At 47.5% G+C, this 17866-nt stretch overlaps 1 protein-coding gene across 1 annotated transcript; it reads left to right on the forward strand.

Moving 5' to 3' along the window:
- Window positions 1–215: 215 nt before the first annotated feature.
- On the forward strand, window positions 216–17655 carry TM9SF4 (transmembrane 9 superfamily member 4). The gene is made up of 18 exons (XM_064521711.1): window positions 216–301; window positions 5145–5258; window positions 6818–6917; window positions 7337–7505; window positions 7586–7715; window positions 8999–9122; window positions 9971–10089; window positions 10289–10400; window positions 10902–10972; window positions 11432–11564; window positions 12166–12247; window positions 12333–12408; window positions 12764–12847; window positions 13054–13229; window positions 13598–13661; window positions 14259–14378; window positions 14944–15033; window positions 15454–17655. The coding sequence occupies exons 1-18, from the start codon at window positions 281–283 to the stop codon at window positions 15601–15603; spliced, it is 1935 nt and encodes a 644-aa protein (XP_064377781.1). The 5' UTR covers window positions 216–280; the 3' UTR covers window positions 15604–17655.
- The last annotated feature ends 211 nt before the right edge of the window (window positions 17656–17866 follow it).

The following is a 17866-nucleotide window of genomic DNA, read 5'->3' on the forward strand; positions in this document are numbered from 1 at the left end:
CAAACATGGCGCCCGCGGCGTCGCGGCCGCTGCCGGGCGCGCGCCCTGCCCGCAGGGAACATGGCGGCGCAGGCCGCCCCTGCTGCGAACCGGCTCCCCGGGGACGGGAGCCCAGAGGGGAAGGGACGGGACGGGACGAGACCGCACCGCCGCGCCCGGCCCGGCGTCCGTAGCGGCGCGGCGCCCCCCGCCCCCGCGGCCGCTGTCGCCATGGCGATAAACGTCCGCAGCCAACCGGCGCCCACTTCCGCTGACGTCGGCCGCGACACGTGGATGCAAGATGGCGGCATCGGCGGCGATGGTGAGTGCGGCGGCCCGCGCGGGGCCCGGCCGCCCGCGGAGCCCCGCTCCGCCCCCTCGGCCCGGCCGCCGTGAGGGGGGCGCTGGGCCCGGCCCTCGGGACCCTCCGCGCCGCCGCCGCGATGCCGCGGGCAGGGCCGGCGGAGGCCGCGGGGCCCCCGGGGCCCGCCCCGAGCCGCGGCCGGGGGAAGCGGGGCGCGTCGCCCGCCGGAGCCTGCGGCGGGCAGGGCCCCGGGAGGCCGCTGCGCCGCCGGGCCTCGCCGCCGCGGAGCAGCCGGGGCCGCAGAGGGGTCCCGCCGCGGCGGGGGCGCCCGCGCCGCCTTGCAGGCGCGAGGGAAGCGGCCGTCGCGGCCCGGTTGCCCCTTGGCGCGGGGAAAGCGGCTTTTCCTCGTGATGAGCTGTAAGAAAAACCGCATAAATAAACGAGGCGCGTTGGTTTGCGAAGTGCTCCGTTGGCCCGGGCGGCGAACGCGGGGTGACGGCAGTGGCGCAAAGGCTGGCGGAAAGTCAGAGGGAAATTGCAAGAGTGGCACCGTTCATTTACTTTCTCTCAGCTTGTTTTGGGGGCCGAGGACGGTTCTACTGGGAGTCTCCTCCTAGCCTTCCCCTCTGCGCAGGGAAGAGGGGCCTGCGAGCAGCTCTGCTGGTGTCAGAGGAGCTCTCTGCAACCATCGTGAATGCAGCGCTTGTCTCCTTTCTTAAGGCTTTCAGTGACTTTTCTGAGTGAAAGCATGAGCTGGTCAGAAATGCAATAAAGATGAGCTTGTCCACATCGTTGTTAAGAATATCTAATGAAGGAGCCCTTAAAAAAGGCGGGGGGGGGGGGGAAGAGGGGGGTCAGGCTGGCAGCTCAGATAGGGGTGAAGAGCCGGTGCCACTAACATCATAGATGTCCTGCTAATGTGCCTGATGACAGAATAAATATTATACACAGGAAAGCTTTGGTTTGCTCTGTTATAGAAGGATTTTTGTTTCCTCACCCAAGTTCTAGGATTATGCCTTCCTTCCCTTTCTGACAGCTCATTAAAAAGACTTGATAACTGGAATAAGGTGTCAGATCTTTGTGAATCTGGCTGGATAAACTGCTGCATGTAGCTTGTATTTTCCCTACTTTTCTTCCAAAGTGCCTTTGAAGCAAGAAAGTTTTGATATTGCTGTTTGATCTACATCTTTCCCTTCTCTGCAGAAAAGAAATGAGGAATCCCCCTTTGGATGGTACTTCTCATCGTTGCTTATTTTCCTGCTTCCTTTCCCTCCCTTTGAGTAAATATTATATTGTCTTCCTAAGCTTATAAGTATATTTTGAAACAGTCAGACTTAAATTCAGCACCAGCCCTATTAAAATGTTCAGAGAACACTTAAAACACTGCTGTCTGAAGGCTCCTTCCCATGATCGGTCCCTGGAACGTGTTTGCTTGTGTCCTGAGCTGGGATGCCTTGGGCCTGAGCGGGCCCGGAGGTGGTCCCTCTGGGTCATGTTAAAGCGTGTTGGCAGTGCTGCAGGGAGAAGCTTGCGGTGGCTTTTTGTTAATTGTGCTTCTCTAGGTGCTTCTCTTGCTAAAAGAGTCATTTGCAAGTGCGTGTGCACGCATGTAGCAGAACAAAAAGGTTTAGTCAACCCGGAATATTTTTGTCCATGTACAGGTTTTTGCGTGTTCGGAGTTGCGTATGCTTGTCTTGCTGCTTGTTGCTTCAGTGTACAGTTTCCTGGCACCTTAGATATGAGATTGTCATCTGAGGGATTTTTCTGGTGTGTTTTGAGATGTGTAATGCTGGTAAGGGGTGCAAAGGCACAGTCCCATGTGTTCTGGGAGTCAGTGCCGCCCCAGAGTGCTGCACTCAGGTAAAGCTCAGTCCTGCAACCTTGGATCGTGTGTAGAAGACAAACTAGCCCAAAGGCATCTCACAAATGAGATGATAGCCCACGAGTTATGCAGATGTTCTGGCATGTGTCTGTGTTGGCACCGCTTAGCTTCTTTCTTCATTTGGAGAAAATGAAGTGCATCTGTAAATGTGAAAGATCCCAACACCAAAGGCCCCTGGCTTTACCCCGAACGTGCTCTGTCGAGCAGTTGGTCCAGCAACTGGCTGGTTGAGAACCTGGTTTGGAAAATCCCTTCAAATTTCCCTTTCAAAGCTCACCTCCACCTGTTGTGTAGCTGTGTTCCCATTTCTTGATAACAAATATTTGTTTCCTGGCGATGCTTTCTGTAGTGCCCCTCTGCTCTTTTCTGTTGCCTAGTGCTCCTTGAGTCGTCATCTGCATGCAAAGAGCCTGTCTTCTGCCAAAGGTATCATCAGAAACTTCATCTTCTGCGTGCTCGCCTGTCTCCTGAGCTCGTTCCAAAGTTCTGTCTTTATTTTGTTCTCTTGCAAGCTCTTCAGGGCAGGGACTGCACCTGTGTCCGTTGGCTTTGCTTTTTGTTAAGTAATGTTATGTTGGGTATTTCTGGCACTGCATTGATGAATGAAGTGAGATAATTGCTGCGGGTAGCTGACAGCTGCAGGGCACGCTGCAGGAAAGGAGCCCTGTGTCCTTACAGTGCTCCACCTGCCCGAGAGACCTTTTCATAATTAGTCCAAGAGAGAACCATAAACATTCTTTTACAAGAGCAGAGAAGGAAAAACTCAGTGTGTAAGTGCAGAAAACAAAAAACACATTGTTTATGCTGGATCAGTATTTAAGTTCAAGTGATTTAAGATTTAAAAAATATTTTAGTTTCATTCTGTATTTACACTTTCCAGTTACTTTCCAAATGAGCTTTTTGCCTGCTGTAATTACATTAAGCAGTACTTGGAATAGATCTAGAGACCTGCCTTGTAAGCAGAAAAGATGTATCTGATAATTTAGTATTAAGACATTTTAGGCAGGTTCCTAGTCTTCACATGTCAAATACATTTTAGGTTAAAAAGCCAAAGTTTATTGGCAGCTCTTTATCCATCCTGCTTAATGCCACTATTTCTGGATGCTCTATTGACTTTCACTGGAGTCTGGGCCAGACTTACCGTGCTAGTCGCAGAGAGAGGAAGGCTGTGATGGGAAGGGGATGTGGGGGCAATAAACTCAGGTTATCTTTTTTTCCCCTCCACTGATAAAGAGTCTCCTAACAGAGCTGCTTTTTATCTGTATCTGGTTTACAAATTTCAGGGTATGTAATGTTTCCTCTTGCATTGCCTGTATGCTGACTTACTCCGGGGTACTCCACTGGCACATGGAGAAGGAAGCTGCGATTGTACCGCTGTAGTAACCTGCCTCCTACGGTCAGAGTGAGCTGTCCTGCTGGCAGGGCGAATGTGCTGGGAAACTGTCAGCGCTAAGAGCTCCTGCCAGCCCAGCTCTCTGGGGTCCCGGATCCTGCCTCCCCCGTAGGTCCCTGCCGCCAGGGCTGCGGCTGTGGCTGGACTTGCAGTGTGGGATGGGCTCTGTCTCGCCTTGCGATGCTTGAGGTGTGTGGGCTGCTGGGAGCCTGAAGGTCACTTTTTTCCTCTATGACTGTGTGTGGTGACTGACTTTTGCTGGAAAGGGCTGGACTTCTGTTAAATTCCCCTGCGGCCTGCCCAAATGGCATTAGTTGGTGGGAGAGGCAGACACCGAACCCTGTGCCCTGCTGAGCCAGACCAGGCAATAATCTGGTGGCTCGTTTTACCCCAAGCCAGTCTTGCTTGGTCAGTCTGCTTCCTCTCTCTTGTCCCTTCTGTGTCTAGCTCCCCGTTTCCTGACTGCCGGTGCTTCTGCTCATGGGTGTAAGGGCAGTAGGTCATCGAAGCTTGCTTTGCTTTGCTTTGCTTTGCTTTGCTTGCCCTATTGAGGAGGGGCAGAGGAAGGCAACAATTGGTTTTATCATCACTCCAACGTTAGCTGAAAAGCTGTCCCAAACCAGACTCCAGGTCTTGTGTAGTTTTCCAGCCCGAGTTAAATACTGCATTACGCTGACTTCAGGATGGGCTGAAGCTAGTGGTGCAGTGAGATTATACTGGAATTGATATTCTAATCCAGCCATCCTGCTGCTATCTAATGTCCTTTAAAGCTCGTTTTTTATTTTAGAGCCTTACTGCTCTCGTATGAGCTGTATAGGGTTGATTGGGATAATGGTACAGTTTAATGAAGTAGCAAAGTCGATTAAAGGGTTTGTTGCCACACTTGTTATACTGCGTCTGGTTCTTGCCGGATCCCATGCTGATCTGATTCAGCTTCCTGACTTGACCCCTCTCCCCACTCCCTGAAAAGGGGGTGACTTTTTTTTGCCATGCTGAGCTAAAATTGTGCCCCACAGGGTAGGGGAAAGAGGGATATGGACTAGGAAGGAGAGGAAAAGTGACCAACCCCTTGGGATGCAACGAGCTGTTAGGTTGGCTCAGCTGCAGTGTCAGACCATACCCCATGCCAACTGCTTCGCTGAAGATGTGTGTGTAAACATCAGCTCATGAGCTGCCGGGGGGAACTCCTGAAGCGCATAGCTGGCGGAAACCTAGTGCCGAGGTTAATGCCCTGTTCTCCAGCAATCCATGGAGTTCTGTTCTTCCCAAGGGTACTGGATGGATGGGAGTAGAAAAGTCAGATGAGGGCCTGATAAATGAAGCAAGTTACAGATATCAAGCACATCTTTTGCATGTTTGAGCAAGGGCAAAGTTTTCCTAATTACAGATGAAGAAACGCACAGAAAATGGAAACTGGCTTGATGAGAGTCACAACACAAAGTTACCTGTCAGCTGTGTTTAGTTGCTTGAACACACCACCTTTACGACGTCTCGGATGAATACTTTTTGTTGCTGCCCATCTCTAATGTTGTTCTGATGTTTGTATCTACTGTCTTGTAATTTAATACCTCTTTTGGTTTCTGTAGGAAAGGCTAAGATATTTGCTGGTTTTGCTCTCACTGCTTCATGGTACAGACTCTTTCTACGTACCTGGTGTGGCTCCTATCAACTTCCACCGGAATGATCCTGTGGAAATTAAGGTAGGGTGAACTTAGAAGGAGCTGCTAGTTTGGATTCTTCTTTTTTTTTTTTTTCTTGTTTATATCGTAGCAGCTAAGTGGGTTTGTCAAGTCAAACTTTGGGATCCTGTTATTAAAATTCTGGGGCAGATATTTTCTTTTCATAACTTTTGTGTTGGGAGAAAGCAGCCCTCCAGTGGTTACTGCCATCACTTCACCCTACTATTCCCAACCCAACTCTCTTTCTTGCTTCCTATTTCTTCCTAATTCCTTTAGCAGTTACACCAAGTCCCCAAGGTGTTGCTATACTTTGCAAAACAGCTGCCTTTTTCCCACTCTAGTTTTGAAGTGAATTTAGTGAGAGATTTTCCCTGGTATTGTACTGCCTCTTAAAGTGTTTATAGAGACTGAGTCTCTAGATGGTAGGCCAGAGTAATGGTTTGAATCGGACCATTACCATTTTCTCTTCTACCCGGTTTCCATGTGTTCTGTCTTCAAGTCATGTGAAATCCACGATAAGCCCCTTCCAAGTGCAGGCATTTGCCCTTCAGCATCATAGATCTTACAGCCCAGGCTGCTGAAAAGCTGTTCCTGTACAATATTGCTGGTAGCGAATGATGGAACTGCTCATCCAGTACAGGAGGAAGCCAGGCTTTGTTTCCAGACATCAGCAATTTATAGCCCTTTTCATTTGTTTTTCTAAAGATGTGGCCTCTGTCTCAGCACAGTCGGCACCCTTGGGGATGCTGAGGTTGCCTTCTCCCGCATGAAGCACAACACAATTTGCTCTCTGGCCACAGGCTGCCAGACCTAAGCTATTTTTAAGCAAATGAGACTGGCCTGTGGCTACAGTAAGGTTCCCTGGGGAAGGGGTATTGAAATGGCTGTTCTCAAAGGGATTTCACGAGCCAAATATTTTCTCCAGTGATGAGACAAGTTGGCAAATTTGCCAGCACTCTTCCAATAAATGAGCTTGGCTGTGTAACAAAATGCTCTTGCTTTTTTGAGCAACTGTGGCCTAGGCTGTATGTGGTGTGTCTCGGCACTTCTCTTGTGCCGTGTGATTTGTGGGTACTCTCCTGAAATGTTTGGGTTTTGTCGCTCTCCATTGTTTTCCAATCTGATGGTTCTCTGGCTTTCTTTCCAGAGATAAAAGTTGCTCAATTTTCCATATTAGTAGAGGTCAGACCTCTAGGTCCAGTGTGACTTGGATTTTTTTTGGCAATAACTGCAGTCTTACGTGGAATGAGGCTCTTGAATCTGTCTCAGGCACTTTGTTGTTTTGCAGGGCTTCACTGGGTCATAAATTTGTGAAACCAACTCACCATGCCTTTCTACAGGTGTTTCTTTGTTAATAAAAGAATTGCTACCAAATCACAGTGTAGAGAATGTACAACTAGAAATTGTGCAAAAGTGAAGAAAGCAGGAGCTCTCCCAGGATAGTCTGTCTCCTTTCTTGCAGCTCCCATAAGTGAGCTTTATGGAAGATGTTCTGTGTGAGCTTCAGCTTCTAGCTGATGTAGAGAGAGTATGAAATCATCTGAGCTCGTTCACGTAGATAATTTTTTTTTTTTCTCCAGGCTGTGAAGCTCACCAGTTCCCGAACCCAGCTACCATACGAATACTACTCACTGCCTTTCTGTCAGCCCACCAAGATAACGTACAAGGCTGAGAATCTAGGTGCGTATCCGTTGAACAGCATGCTCCCCATCAGTTAACAGGCTGCCACTTATAAGCTATGTAAGGGTATGTTTACAGGAGGAGAAGCAATTGTAAATGTCACCTGTTTGAGGAGAGCCTGCACTCTCTAATTTGTTATACGCTGGCTGTTTGTGAACTACAATATCCATATGTCAGAATGTGGAAGTACCTTTCAAAAAGGAGGACCTGTGACCAATTTCCTAAGCAGCACTTGGTATGTCAGACAAATGACGTAACCAAAATATCCTTCAGTTTTTTCCACACAGCTGGCATCCATAGTAACACAGGGGACTTGCTCTCAGTGTTTTAGTCATACAGAGCACTGCAAACCCTGTGGCAGGATGAGTGGCAAGAAGCCTAGCAGCCCTCAACCCTGCCCTTATTTTCCTGTTTTCCAGGTGAGGTTCTCCGGGGAGATCGCATTGTAAATACACCTTTCCAGGTTTCCATGAGTGTGGAGAAGAAATGTGAGGTTCTGTGCAACTTTCCTAATAAGCCAGTCACTCTGACAGTGGAGCAGAGCAAGCTGATTGCTGAGCGAATCAGGGAAGATTACTATGTCCATCTGTGAGTCATCTCAAGCACGGGTTTGTGTCAGTGGGGATTCTGTGTAGTGGACAAATTTGATCTGAAATCTGTGCTTTCAGCATTGCTGATAACCTCCCTGTGGCAACACGGCTGGAGTTTTATTCAAATCGTGAGGAAGAGGAAAAGAAGAAGGAGAAGGATGTGCAGTTCGAGCATGGATACAGGCTTGGGTTTATGGACGGTAACAAGGTAGAGAATCCAGATGCTGTCTAAGGGGTGCCTAGAGGAGCTCTGAGTGTCTGTCAGAAGATGTTAGAAGTTACCAAAGAGCATCAGGTTGCTTGGGAATGCAACCAAAGAGTTTTATAAAGAGTGGATGTAAGAGTGGAAATGAGGGATAGATCTTGTACTGGAAGAGGGAGAGTGGGTGCTGAAATACTGGAGGGATGACCAGGAGTTCTAGCACTGGCTTGCCCCCTGATGTTGGACAACCTCGTGCAGTGGTTCCCCTTCAGCAGAACAGGGGCAATGTACTTCCCAGAGGTGCCCCGAAGGCTGGCTAGTCTTTAGCAATCATGGTGCTCTTTTCGGGGGGGGAGGAGAATTGTCAAGTGTTTAATTTTTACATGAAACTGTCTGGGATGTGACTGGAACTTTGATTCAATTCAGAAGGTAGGAATTTGATTTCCTCCAGTACAGTGCAGTTGCTTATGCATGAAAGAAATAAATATACTTAGGGGAGAAAAAGGTATGTGATATTAGGAAGAAAATAAAGGGGCTGGCAAATCATACAAAATGGAACATCTTTCTGCTTGTACATATCTTGGGGAAGATGCTTAAATTTGCAAATGAAAATTTAGCATGCCTATTCCTGCAAATGTTTTCTGTGATTGTGTGCCCTAAAGATTAGTAGTTTGACTTAACAGATGCATCTTTTTAGGGTACTCAAGTGTTCAGCTGCATGCATGGCTCTGATCACTTGAGGCTAAGTTTTTATGGATAAAAGAGCTTAATGTGCTTGTTTAGAGTTGCTGTACTTTGTTTGTGTGATAGGTGATATATATATAAAAGCCTTTTGAAAGTGCAAGCTTAAAACAGCTGAGAGCCCCCACAGAATCTGCGTAATGTTTGTTTATCTGGTGGAAAAGGCAGGAAGGAAACTTAAGGTTGTAGAATGGGGTTGGAAGCACCTCCGTAGCTATGATTTTGCTGCCACTGAAGTCTCCATTGAATGCATGGTTGAGATGTGTCTTGATATATTGGTATTCTCCTGGCCAGAAATGGACTCAAATGTTGCTGATGCTTGGAGTGGTTGAGATGTCACCTTTTCAACAGCTATGTTCTCTCCTTTTGTTTCTTTAGCATTGGAAAGCGTTAGAGAGCCTGGTCTTGCTCTGTAGCACAACCTATCTGGAGCAGTTGGAGTCTTCAGTTTCCAGCATTGAAACTGCTTTCTCCAGTTGTTGCTTCTAAACATTGCCTGTTCTTCCCTTGGGATGCTAACACTTTCATTTAATGTCAATCCGTTTTAGTTCTACCTGCACAACCACCTCTCCTTCATCCTTTACTACCACAGAGAGGATGTGGAAGAGAACCAGGAGCCCACCTACAGGGTTGTGCGCTTTGAAGTGATACCTCAAAGTATTAAACTGGAAGGTGAGAGATGTTTAGGCAAGGGAGTCGGGGAGGAGAGTCTCTTGAAGGGCTGGGAGTTGAACACCACTAACACATCAGGGTGGTAATTGTTGCTTCCATTGTAGATCTCATGGCACAGAAATGAGGGAGTCTGAATTAGAAGAACAATATAGCCATTTATTAGTAAGGAAATATCAAAAATAGGGATATATCTTAAAATGCAGCACATGAAAAATTAATCAATTTGAAGAGATTTGGGCTTTTTTGTACTGTGTCATCTGATATGTAGTATGCATGGCATCTAGCTTTCATTGTGGCCCAGATCCCCCCCCACTGGGACAGAACGGCATGCATGCCAGTCCAGAGACCCACAAAATATTTGGAGCTGTTCTAGAGGGATTAGAACTTAAATTTAAGTTACGAGTTTAATCTTCCTACTTCAGTGAGCCCAGTGTGAAACAGGAATCTCAAAGGGGGAAGTTGCCTGTATCATGTATCGCCCCATGCAACTCCTCTAGCGGCAGCAGCAGGCCCTGCTGGAGAGGACTTATTTCTCAGCATCTCATGTGAAATAGAGGATTTGTTCCTTGATCTAGATCCTTGTCTTCAGAGCCTCTAGCTTTTATCCTTCCTGCTAAGGAGAGGCTCACACATAGCGTTCCTTAAAGGTTCGTTAGTGCTGCTCCATTCCTGATTGGAAGAATAGCCTTGGAAACTGCAAAGCAGCTGAGAAAGGAACGGGTGCTTCCCTGCAGTATTTGGAATAAATGCAGCACGGTGACTTGTACTTGGGGCCGGGATGGTCAGTGGGAGAGCTCGTGCCTCAAAGGGAGGCGCTGACCTAGCGTGTGCCATGTTTTCTCTTGTAGACTTGAAGGCTGATGAGAAGGGTATGTGCACCCTGCCTGAAGCTACAGGCTCTGCCCCTCAGGAAATTGATCCTTCAAAAGAGAATCAGATGCTCTTCACCTACTCTGTCCATTGGGAGGTGAGGGGACGGCGGGAAGCTGGCAGGCAACTAGCTACCCCTAACTGGCGTTGACTGGCCGGCAGTTAGTTCTCAGAGCGCCTGTATCACAGAGGTGTTGTGGAAGGCGTTGGGAATGGTCTGGCATAAGACGACATGGGGCTGTGATAGTTTCTGGGGTGTCAGAAGGGCTTCTGGTCATGTCGTGTTGTTCCTTCAGGAAAGCGACATTAAATGGGCTTCCCGCTGGGACACCTACCTGACCATGAGCGATGTGCAGATTCATTGGTTCTCCATCATTAATTCGGTTGTGGTCGTCTTTTTCCTCTCAGGTGAGTGGTGTTTGGGATGAAGGCGGCTTTCCCATTTGTCTGCAGGGAGTTTGCTTTAAGCCTCAGCTGCAGGTAGCCTGAGGAGGATGTGGCCAGATCTGAATTGTCAGAAGGGGCAGGAAACAAGCAGTAGCACATGTAAAACTTTCCAGTTCAGGTAGCACGCTGCAGGGTCAGACTGTTACTCACTTCTGCTCTCTGATTGGGGCACCTGGGTGAGGGGTAGAATCGTTAATGTGATTAACGCATATCTTGCATGTCCACGTTTAAGAAGAATAAACAGGAAGGTCACAGTACCCTGTTCATACGGGAATGCTGCCTTCCCTACCCCTTAGAGTTTTGCTCCTGTCTTTGCTGAAGGCTAGGAGAGATGATTAATGCTCAAGGCTGCCTCTACTAGCCAGAACTACGTATTTTGGTGCAAGCCATGTAGTTGCACAGAGTGAGAGCAGTAGGGCCGTCTGGGAGCCTCTGAGCCAAATGCAGTTTGTGTGTTTTCAGGTATTCTCAGCATGATCATCATCCGCACTCTCCGGAAGGACATTGCCAACTACAACAAGGAAGATGACATTGTATGATGTGTTCACTCTTGGGGCTGGGATCAGAGAGGGAGGGAAGCGCAAATGAGGAGGGATCCAGTTTGAAGAAACTGGATGTACTTTCTCTTCCCTTTCCCCAGTTTTGCTGCTAGCCCTGAAGATGGGAGGGGCAGTTCTGTAATGCACTGTCGTGACACCTTTGGCTCTCTGCGTACAATGGCAGATCACCAGTTTGGATGTTTTCAGACCTAAGTAATGACTGCTGACACTTCTGTAGATGAGTGCCTTGGCGTTGGTAAGCCAGGCCTAAACTGATTGTTATAGACCCTCAACTTAAAGCCTAGGAGGAAAGAGGTTTCCTAACTAGGGTGATGTAATTCTTTAAAAGACCTGGTTACAGGGAAATTCACCTCTTAGGCTGGCTGTGGTGGGACATTTGTTTCCACTGTCAGACTGCATCTAAGTACCTTTTTTTTCCTGTTGTTGCTACAGGAAGATACCATGGAAGAATCTGGTTGGAAACTTGTGCATGGAGATGTCTTCAGGCCTCCGCAGTATCCTATGATCCTCAGCTCTCTCCTGGGTTCTGGGATTCAGCTCTTTTGTATGATCCTGATTGTCATCTGTGAGTGGCACACGTTGAGTTGGGGTGGTTGTAACAAGAGAAGGAACAATGCTCTCAGGGGCATGTAGCTCCCGTTGCCTTCAGCATATGCTCACCTTTGCTCAAGCTAAGCCAGATAAGGCCTGCTTCCTGTTGCAAGGTTGATCTAGGCTGCAGGCCTGTGCTCAGCACTTCCAAGTTTCTATATACCGTTTCCTAAATGAAGGCCTTATTTTCTGTGTTTGTATTGTCTTTTATCAAGTTGTGAGGACAAGGATATTGTGGGAACACTGGGTGGTAGTGGGCTGAGGGACTTGCATAGGTGTGCTTTGCCTTCTGAGCTGCACCTGCTCAATTCTCTGGAAAAATGAGGCTAAAGCGTGTTCTGTAGCTTGAGATCAAAGCTGTGGCTTTCTCTCTGGCTGGTGCTGGAGGCTGTAGATACATTATGCTGCAGGGGAAATGAGATCTGTGCAGGAGGCAGAGTGATTCCAGGCAGCTGCAATCTGTCATGTGGAAGAGGGCTGCTGGCCTCCAGATGCTGACTAGCACATGTACATCGGAGCTACTGTTCTTTCCTTGTTTTTTTTTTGTTTTTGTTTTTTTTTCTTACCTTCTGCAGTTGTTGCTATGCTGGGGATGCTGTCGCCTTCTAGCCGGGGTGCCCTGATGACTACTGCCTGCTTTCTCTTCATGTTCATGGGGTAGGTGTGTCCACTGCTTCCTGCTGCAATACTGTTTTCTCCCAGGGAATGGAAACTAACTTTGTCTTGGCCTGTTTTTATCCAGGGTTTTTGGTGGATTCTTTGCTGGCCGCTTATACCGGACTCTGAAAGGACACAGATGGAAGAAGGGAGCCTTTTGTGTAAGTCTTCTGGCGTGCTGTGCTGCTTAGCCGGGTCTGCGGATGGGTGAAATATGTGGATGAGCTCCAAGTATGTTTCTGCATAGGTGGGTGCAGCCTGGCTGTGTCATAGAGGTTTGGTGTGGATCGAGGCCTTGTAGCTTTACAGGAAGACACAAGAGCATGTATGATAGTAAAGTGAGAGGGTTGTCTAGGATCTTTTCCCTGTACTTCACAGTCTTACAGCACTAATAAACAGAGGAGGGAAAAGGGATGCTTCTTCCATGTGTGCTTCATCCCAGCAATGGATTCATTAAAAAGAAACATCTGGTTCATAAGTCTCATGTTTTCTCTTAACTTGTGTTTGCTCTTGCAGACAGCTACTCTGTATCCGGGCGTAGTCTTTGGCATCTGCTTTGTCCTGAACTGTTTCATCTGGGGGAAACACTCCTCTGGAGCGGTAGGTACCCCCTTTATCCAGCAAGTGTGCTAGAGAGGGGAGGAGGGCGACTGGAGCGTCAGGGAGTTACTTAGCTTCCCGACAACTTTCTGAACGTGGGTGCCAGCGCAATGGTTAGCTGGAAAGTTGGTCTGGCCAGTGACTTCAGCCTCCAGGGTGAGGGAACCTGCTGGAAGCCTCACTTGTGACACTTGGTGTGGTTCCAGGTGCCTTTCCCAACTATGGTGGCCTTGCTGTGCATGTGGTTTGGGATCTCCTTGCCCTTGGTCTACCTGGGTTACTACTTTGGATTTCGCAAACAGCCATATGACAATCCTGTACGGACCAATCAGATTCCAAGGCAGATCCCGGAGCAGAGGTGGTATATGAATAAATTTGTCGGGTGAGTGATCAGTGTCTAGGAAATATGGTGAGTTAAGACCCTCCCCCCACCTCAGTCTCTCTAGGCTGCTGAATATCACCTTTCTGCTAGTGTCTGGACACAGACAAATTGCAGGTGGATTCCTCACGAAGAATGCAATATTACAGACTTAATCTTGACAAGCTTAATGTGGTATGACTCTGTGATGCATACAGAAGTGGTATGCACTAAAAGATAGGAGCAGCTGTGTTGTTTGTTGTATGAAATTTATTCCAGTAATCTGAAGCTGTAGAGCTTTTGCTAGGAGTGCCTTTGTGTGCTTACAGGTGACTTTTAATAGCTAGACAGTTATATTGTGCTGCTAATGATTTTCTTTTTTCATTCTGTAGGATTCTCATGGCTGGTATTCTGCCTTTTGGAGCCATGTTCATTGAATTGTTCTTCATTTTCAGTGTAAGCATTAAACCTACTTTGCTCCTGAATAGGACACCTGTCATGCCAAAGGCAATATGGCTTTGAAAGGGAGGGGGCATCCACTTGGGAGTGTGGTCATATTCCTGCCCTTACTGAAGGGGCTAACGCTCCCCTTGAGGCCTTTCAGTGTTGCCCTTGGAGAGACTGGGCCATGGACCTCTTCAGTCTGTTTTCTTGCTGAGGATCCTGGAGATGTCTGTAGAACAGTCTTGGATTATATGAGGGACAGTGGCAAAGACAAAAGCTTACTTTAACATCATGCCTAGGGAAGGGTGCTGGCCTTAAAATATTCCCGAGACTTTCCAGCAACTGCCCATTTTCCACCTTTCTGTGGACAGTGAGCAGAGGGATAGGGAGATGGTGGATATGAACAAGCTGCCTCACAGCTATCTTTGGGCACCTTGCAGCCTGATTCTTTTGGAGGCACGTTGTGAAATGTGCTTGGTCTAAGGCTTTGTCTGTATGAGGTCGAGGGGCCCCTTATTTTTCCTAGGGTCAGCTAGTAGAAGTTAGTCTCGTATTCACTGTTTAGCTGCAGTAGCATGGAGACAAAGTTACGTTGTGTCTTTTTTTCAGGCAATCTGGGAGAACCAGTTCTATTACCTTTTCGGCTTTCTCTTCCTCGTGTTTATAATCCTGGTGGTATCGTGCTCTCAGATCAGCATTGTCATGGTGTACTTCCAGCTTTGTGCTGAGGTGAGGTTTCCTCTACTGTGGTTTTAGCAGCTGACAGTTCACAGTTGCTCCTGGAAAACCACAGATCACTGTATGGCTGCTTCTCAGCAGAAATGTAGTGTGGTCCAGCTTCATCAGTGCGAGCATCTTTAATGCCTTTCAACTTTAAGGAGAGTTGAAGCTACTCAATATCTACTCAGCTGAGGAGTGTGGTTTTCATATTGGAAATTATGCTTTGGGCAGGATACTTTTGAGCTGACTTCTCTTGCTGAAGAAGCAGCTTCATTTCGTCTGTGTATGAAGGGAAATGCAAGACCAGAGGCTGAGCCATGTTCTGCAGCACGTGCCATGATGCTGACCTGGCTTTGTTTCACTGTCAACTCTTCATCCTCTTTGTTTGGAAACACTTCAGTTATTTCTACTGTAACAAAATAGTTCCCCACCCCCAAACTGTGGTTATCTTTTGAAGGAAAATAGGTGATGCTTTGACTCTCTCCAAGTTCACAGGAGACCTGTGTCAAAGAGGCCCTGGTGACACAGGAGAAGGAAGCCTGTGGGATAACGCTAAGGCTTTTTACCCTATTAGGATTACCGCTGGTGGTGGAGGACCTTCCTGGTGTCTGGAGGATCTGCCTTCTATGTGCTGATCTATGCCATCTTCTACTTTGTGAACAAGGTATTGTTATCGCTGTTGTATAAAACTAGCACCTTTCTAGAGGAGACTGTTGGATTTGGAGAAGGAAAGTGCAGGGCTGCCTAGTCCTAGTCTGAACCCATGCCAGCACAAGGCAGCTCACCAGACAACTGTGCTGATAATCCCTCACACAGGAGAGAGCAGATCGTAAGTACATGAGGCCCCCGTCTGTGTTCACTTGTGGGGAGTGATCAGCTGCAAGTGTAAATGTTAGTGTAATGTTCCTTAACCCTCCTTTGAAGGGAATGTCTTTCAGCAAATTAAAATAGATTCAGTAGAGGGTTTCCTCTGCTTTTTTGCTGAATGTGCTCTTGTAGAAGGCATTGGCTGGGTTGGGGAGCTAACTCTTGTTAACCCTGTATTCAGTTTTACTTATTTTCTCCTCCTCCTCTTCTGTTTTAGCTGGATATTGTTGAGTTCATTCCATCCTTACTCTACTTTGGCTACACCGCCCTTATGGTCTTGTCCTTCTGGCTCCTCACTGGAACCATTGGCTTCTATGCAGCCTACATGTTTGTCCGGAAGATCTATGCCGCAGTGAAAATAGACTGAAGACGCACAGATTCAGCAGAAAGTAGACACCTTTGTATGCGTGTCCTCTTGGGAGTGAAGGGGGCATCTTCTCCCCACTCTTTTAAGGAAACAAAACTCGGTGGGAGAGTGACAAGAGAAATAAATAACTCCTCGTTTTGGAATGTAACTTTTGGCACAGTGTACATGGATTCTGGGCTACTTCTGGGGGGAAGAAGGGTCTGTAGATACCTTGCATTTTAACTTTATTATCCTATTCCAGTTTTGAGGGAGTTTTTTTAGCAGAGAAATGTCCCTCTGTATAAGCAAACACCCTTCTTTGCTAATTCATCCTTTTTCCTTTTTTTTTTTTTTTTTTTTTTTTTTTTAATGATGATGAATGGATTTGAAACGGCAGTGGAAACACTTGTGAAAATGTTTTCTTCCAGCCCCTAGAGTGCTCTAGGATTCAGGGAGACTCTTCAGACCAGTGTCAGGCCAGGTTTCTTTCCTGTCTGCATGGAAGAGAGCTTGACTGTGGCAAAAAAAAGAGGATCCTAAAGGCTCACCCTGCATGATGGTGGTGTGCTCTGGCTGTATGAGTCCTGGCTCCAGCTTGTTTACAGTTCCATGGAGGTGCCATCCGGAGCCTGGGAAGTGCAATTTGACACAGAGTGTGAGAACCATAACCCTCTGCATCACTTCTCCTTCCCTCTGGCCTTGGACAGCGTGTGCCGCTTCGGATGCATCCACTGGAAGGGTTTTAGGGAGGGTGGGATTTCCTCTCTTTTGGAAGATGCAACCGGATGCAGCAGGATGAAACGTTCTTGTGGAAGCAGCGTGATTGTGCTGGTGCTAGAGAATGCAGCTGGAAGAATGTTTGAGGTAACTACAAGGGTTTATTCTGTGATGTGATAGTTTTGCTTCTGCCACATGAGGAAACAGTGTAGACTTCCTTCCTAGGAACTCCTCTGGGATTGTGTAGAGCCCTGTGGAGAGAAATCCACTACGGAGTTGCTTTAGTGCCAAGGAATCTGATGCAGTGTTGGGCCTCAGCTGCTGTGAGATGTGTGTAAGCCATGTAGAAGGGGCTGGGAACAGACAGAGTGGCGCCGACGAGTTCTCCCATTGCTAGAAGTGGGCTGTCTCACTACCGGCCCTGTTTTCCAGCTGCTCTTGCTGCTCTCTTCTCCTGTTTTAGATTCTCTACCTCCAGGCTACAGAAAGTGTACACCCCATGAGCTGTATTTTGTTCTTCTCTGCAAAATGGTCCAATATCCCTGGAATAGCCAATATGGACTCTTCTACAGGGCTGCTCTTTTTCCATGGCTTGATGCCTGAATCGGCACATGGGAAGTTGTTTTTAAATGAGGTTAAAGTTTTATTTTGGTCACTTAAATGATGTTTACCAGTAAACAAGGTTCCACGTTGTAGCGAAGGCTCCCTCCATCCCCAGATTAGCTGGATTCAGTCAGGGCTGCAGGGGAGAGTTTAGTGAGATCCATGAAAGTTCAGCTTTTGCTGCTTCCTGTAGTAAGAAATAAGGTCTCCAGATAGTCAGCTGGCAGAGGCTGCCATTCCAGCCCAGAACTGTGAAAAGCCCTCCCTGTTACCAACACCGACGTATGCACACTTGAGGATTTAGGGTTTTGGTTTTTTACTCAAGTCACTGTTAAGAGTCTCCACTGGGCCTGCGTAAGGACCTGTATCTCTTAGTAATGGCCTTTGCTCCCTGCAGGGGAGCTGACTTCCCAGAAGGATTGATTCCTCCTCAGTGCTAAGTCTTTACAGTCTTGCCCAGTAACTTCTTCAGCCACCCATCATGCCAAAGTTCAATCATCCAGAAATCAAGGATGGAAAAAGGGAGCATAGGATACACAAGCCAACTGCGTTGTGGAGTCCTCCACTAGTTCTGATTTAAGATCTTTCTCTGAGATTTTGGTTCATTTTTCTCCCCCCATGCCTCAGTGGAGAGGTTCAGCCAGTGTTGATACCTCTCCTTTCCCCAAAGTGTTTTCTCTGTATTCTTTGTAATTTTTAATTAATGTATGTATTCTTGTGTCCTATTGTAAATAAATCTGCCATTGTCCTGTTGACCTGCTCTCCTGGGTTCTCCTGAGCCACCTTTTGTGATTTTCTTCTCGTATCACTTACGCAGCCTCTTGTTTTAACACTTGCATGGTCTTTGACATGTAGCTTCAATTAGAAGCACAGCCTGGAATACACTTAGGTTTTCTACATAACGTTTTTCCCCTGGTAAACATCGCTGAACAGTGCAGTTTCTCCCACTGTGGCATGTGCTGTA

The sequence above is a fragment of the Dromaius novaehollandiae genome, chromosome 16 (assembly GCF_036370855.1).
Source record: "Dromaius novaehollandiae isolate bDroNov1 chromosome 16, bDroNov1.hap1, whole genome shotgun sequence".
NCBI classification, from domain to species: Eukaryota; Metazoa; Chordata; class Aves; order Casuariiformes; family Dromaiidae; genus Dromaius; species Dromaius novaehollandiae.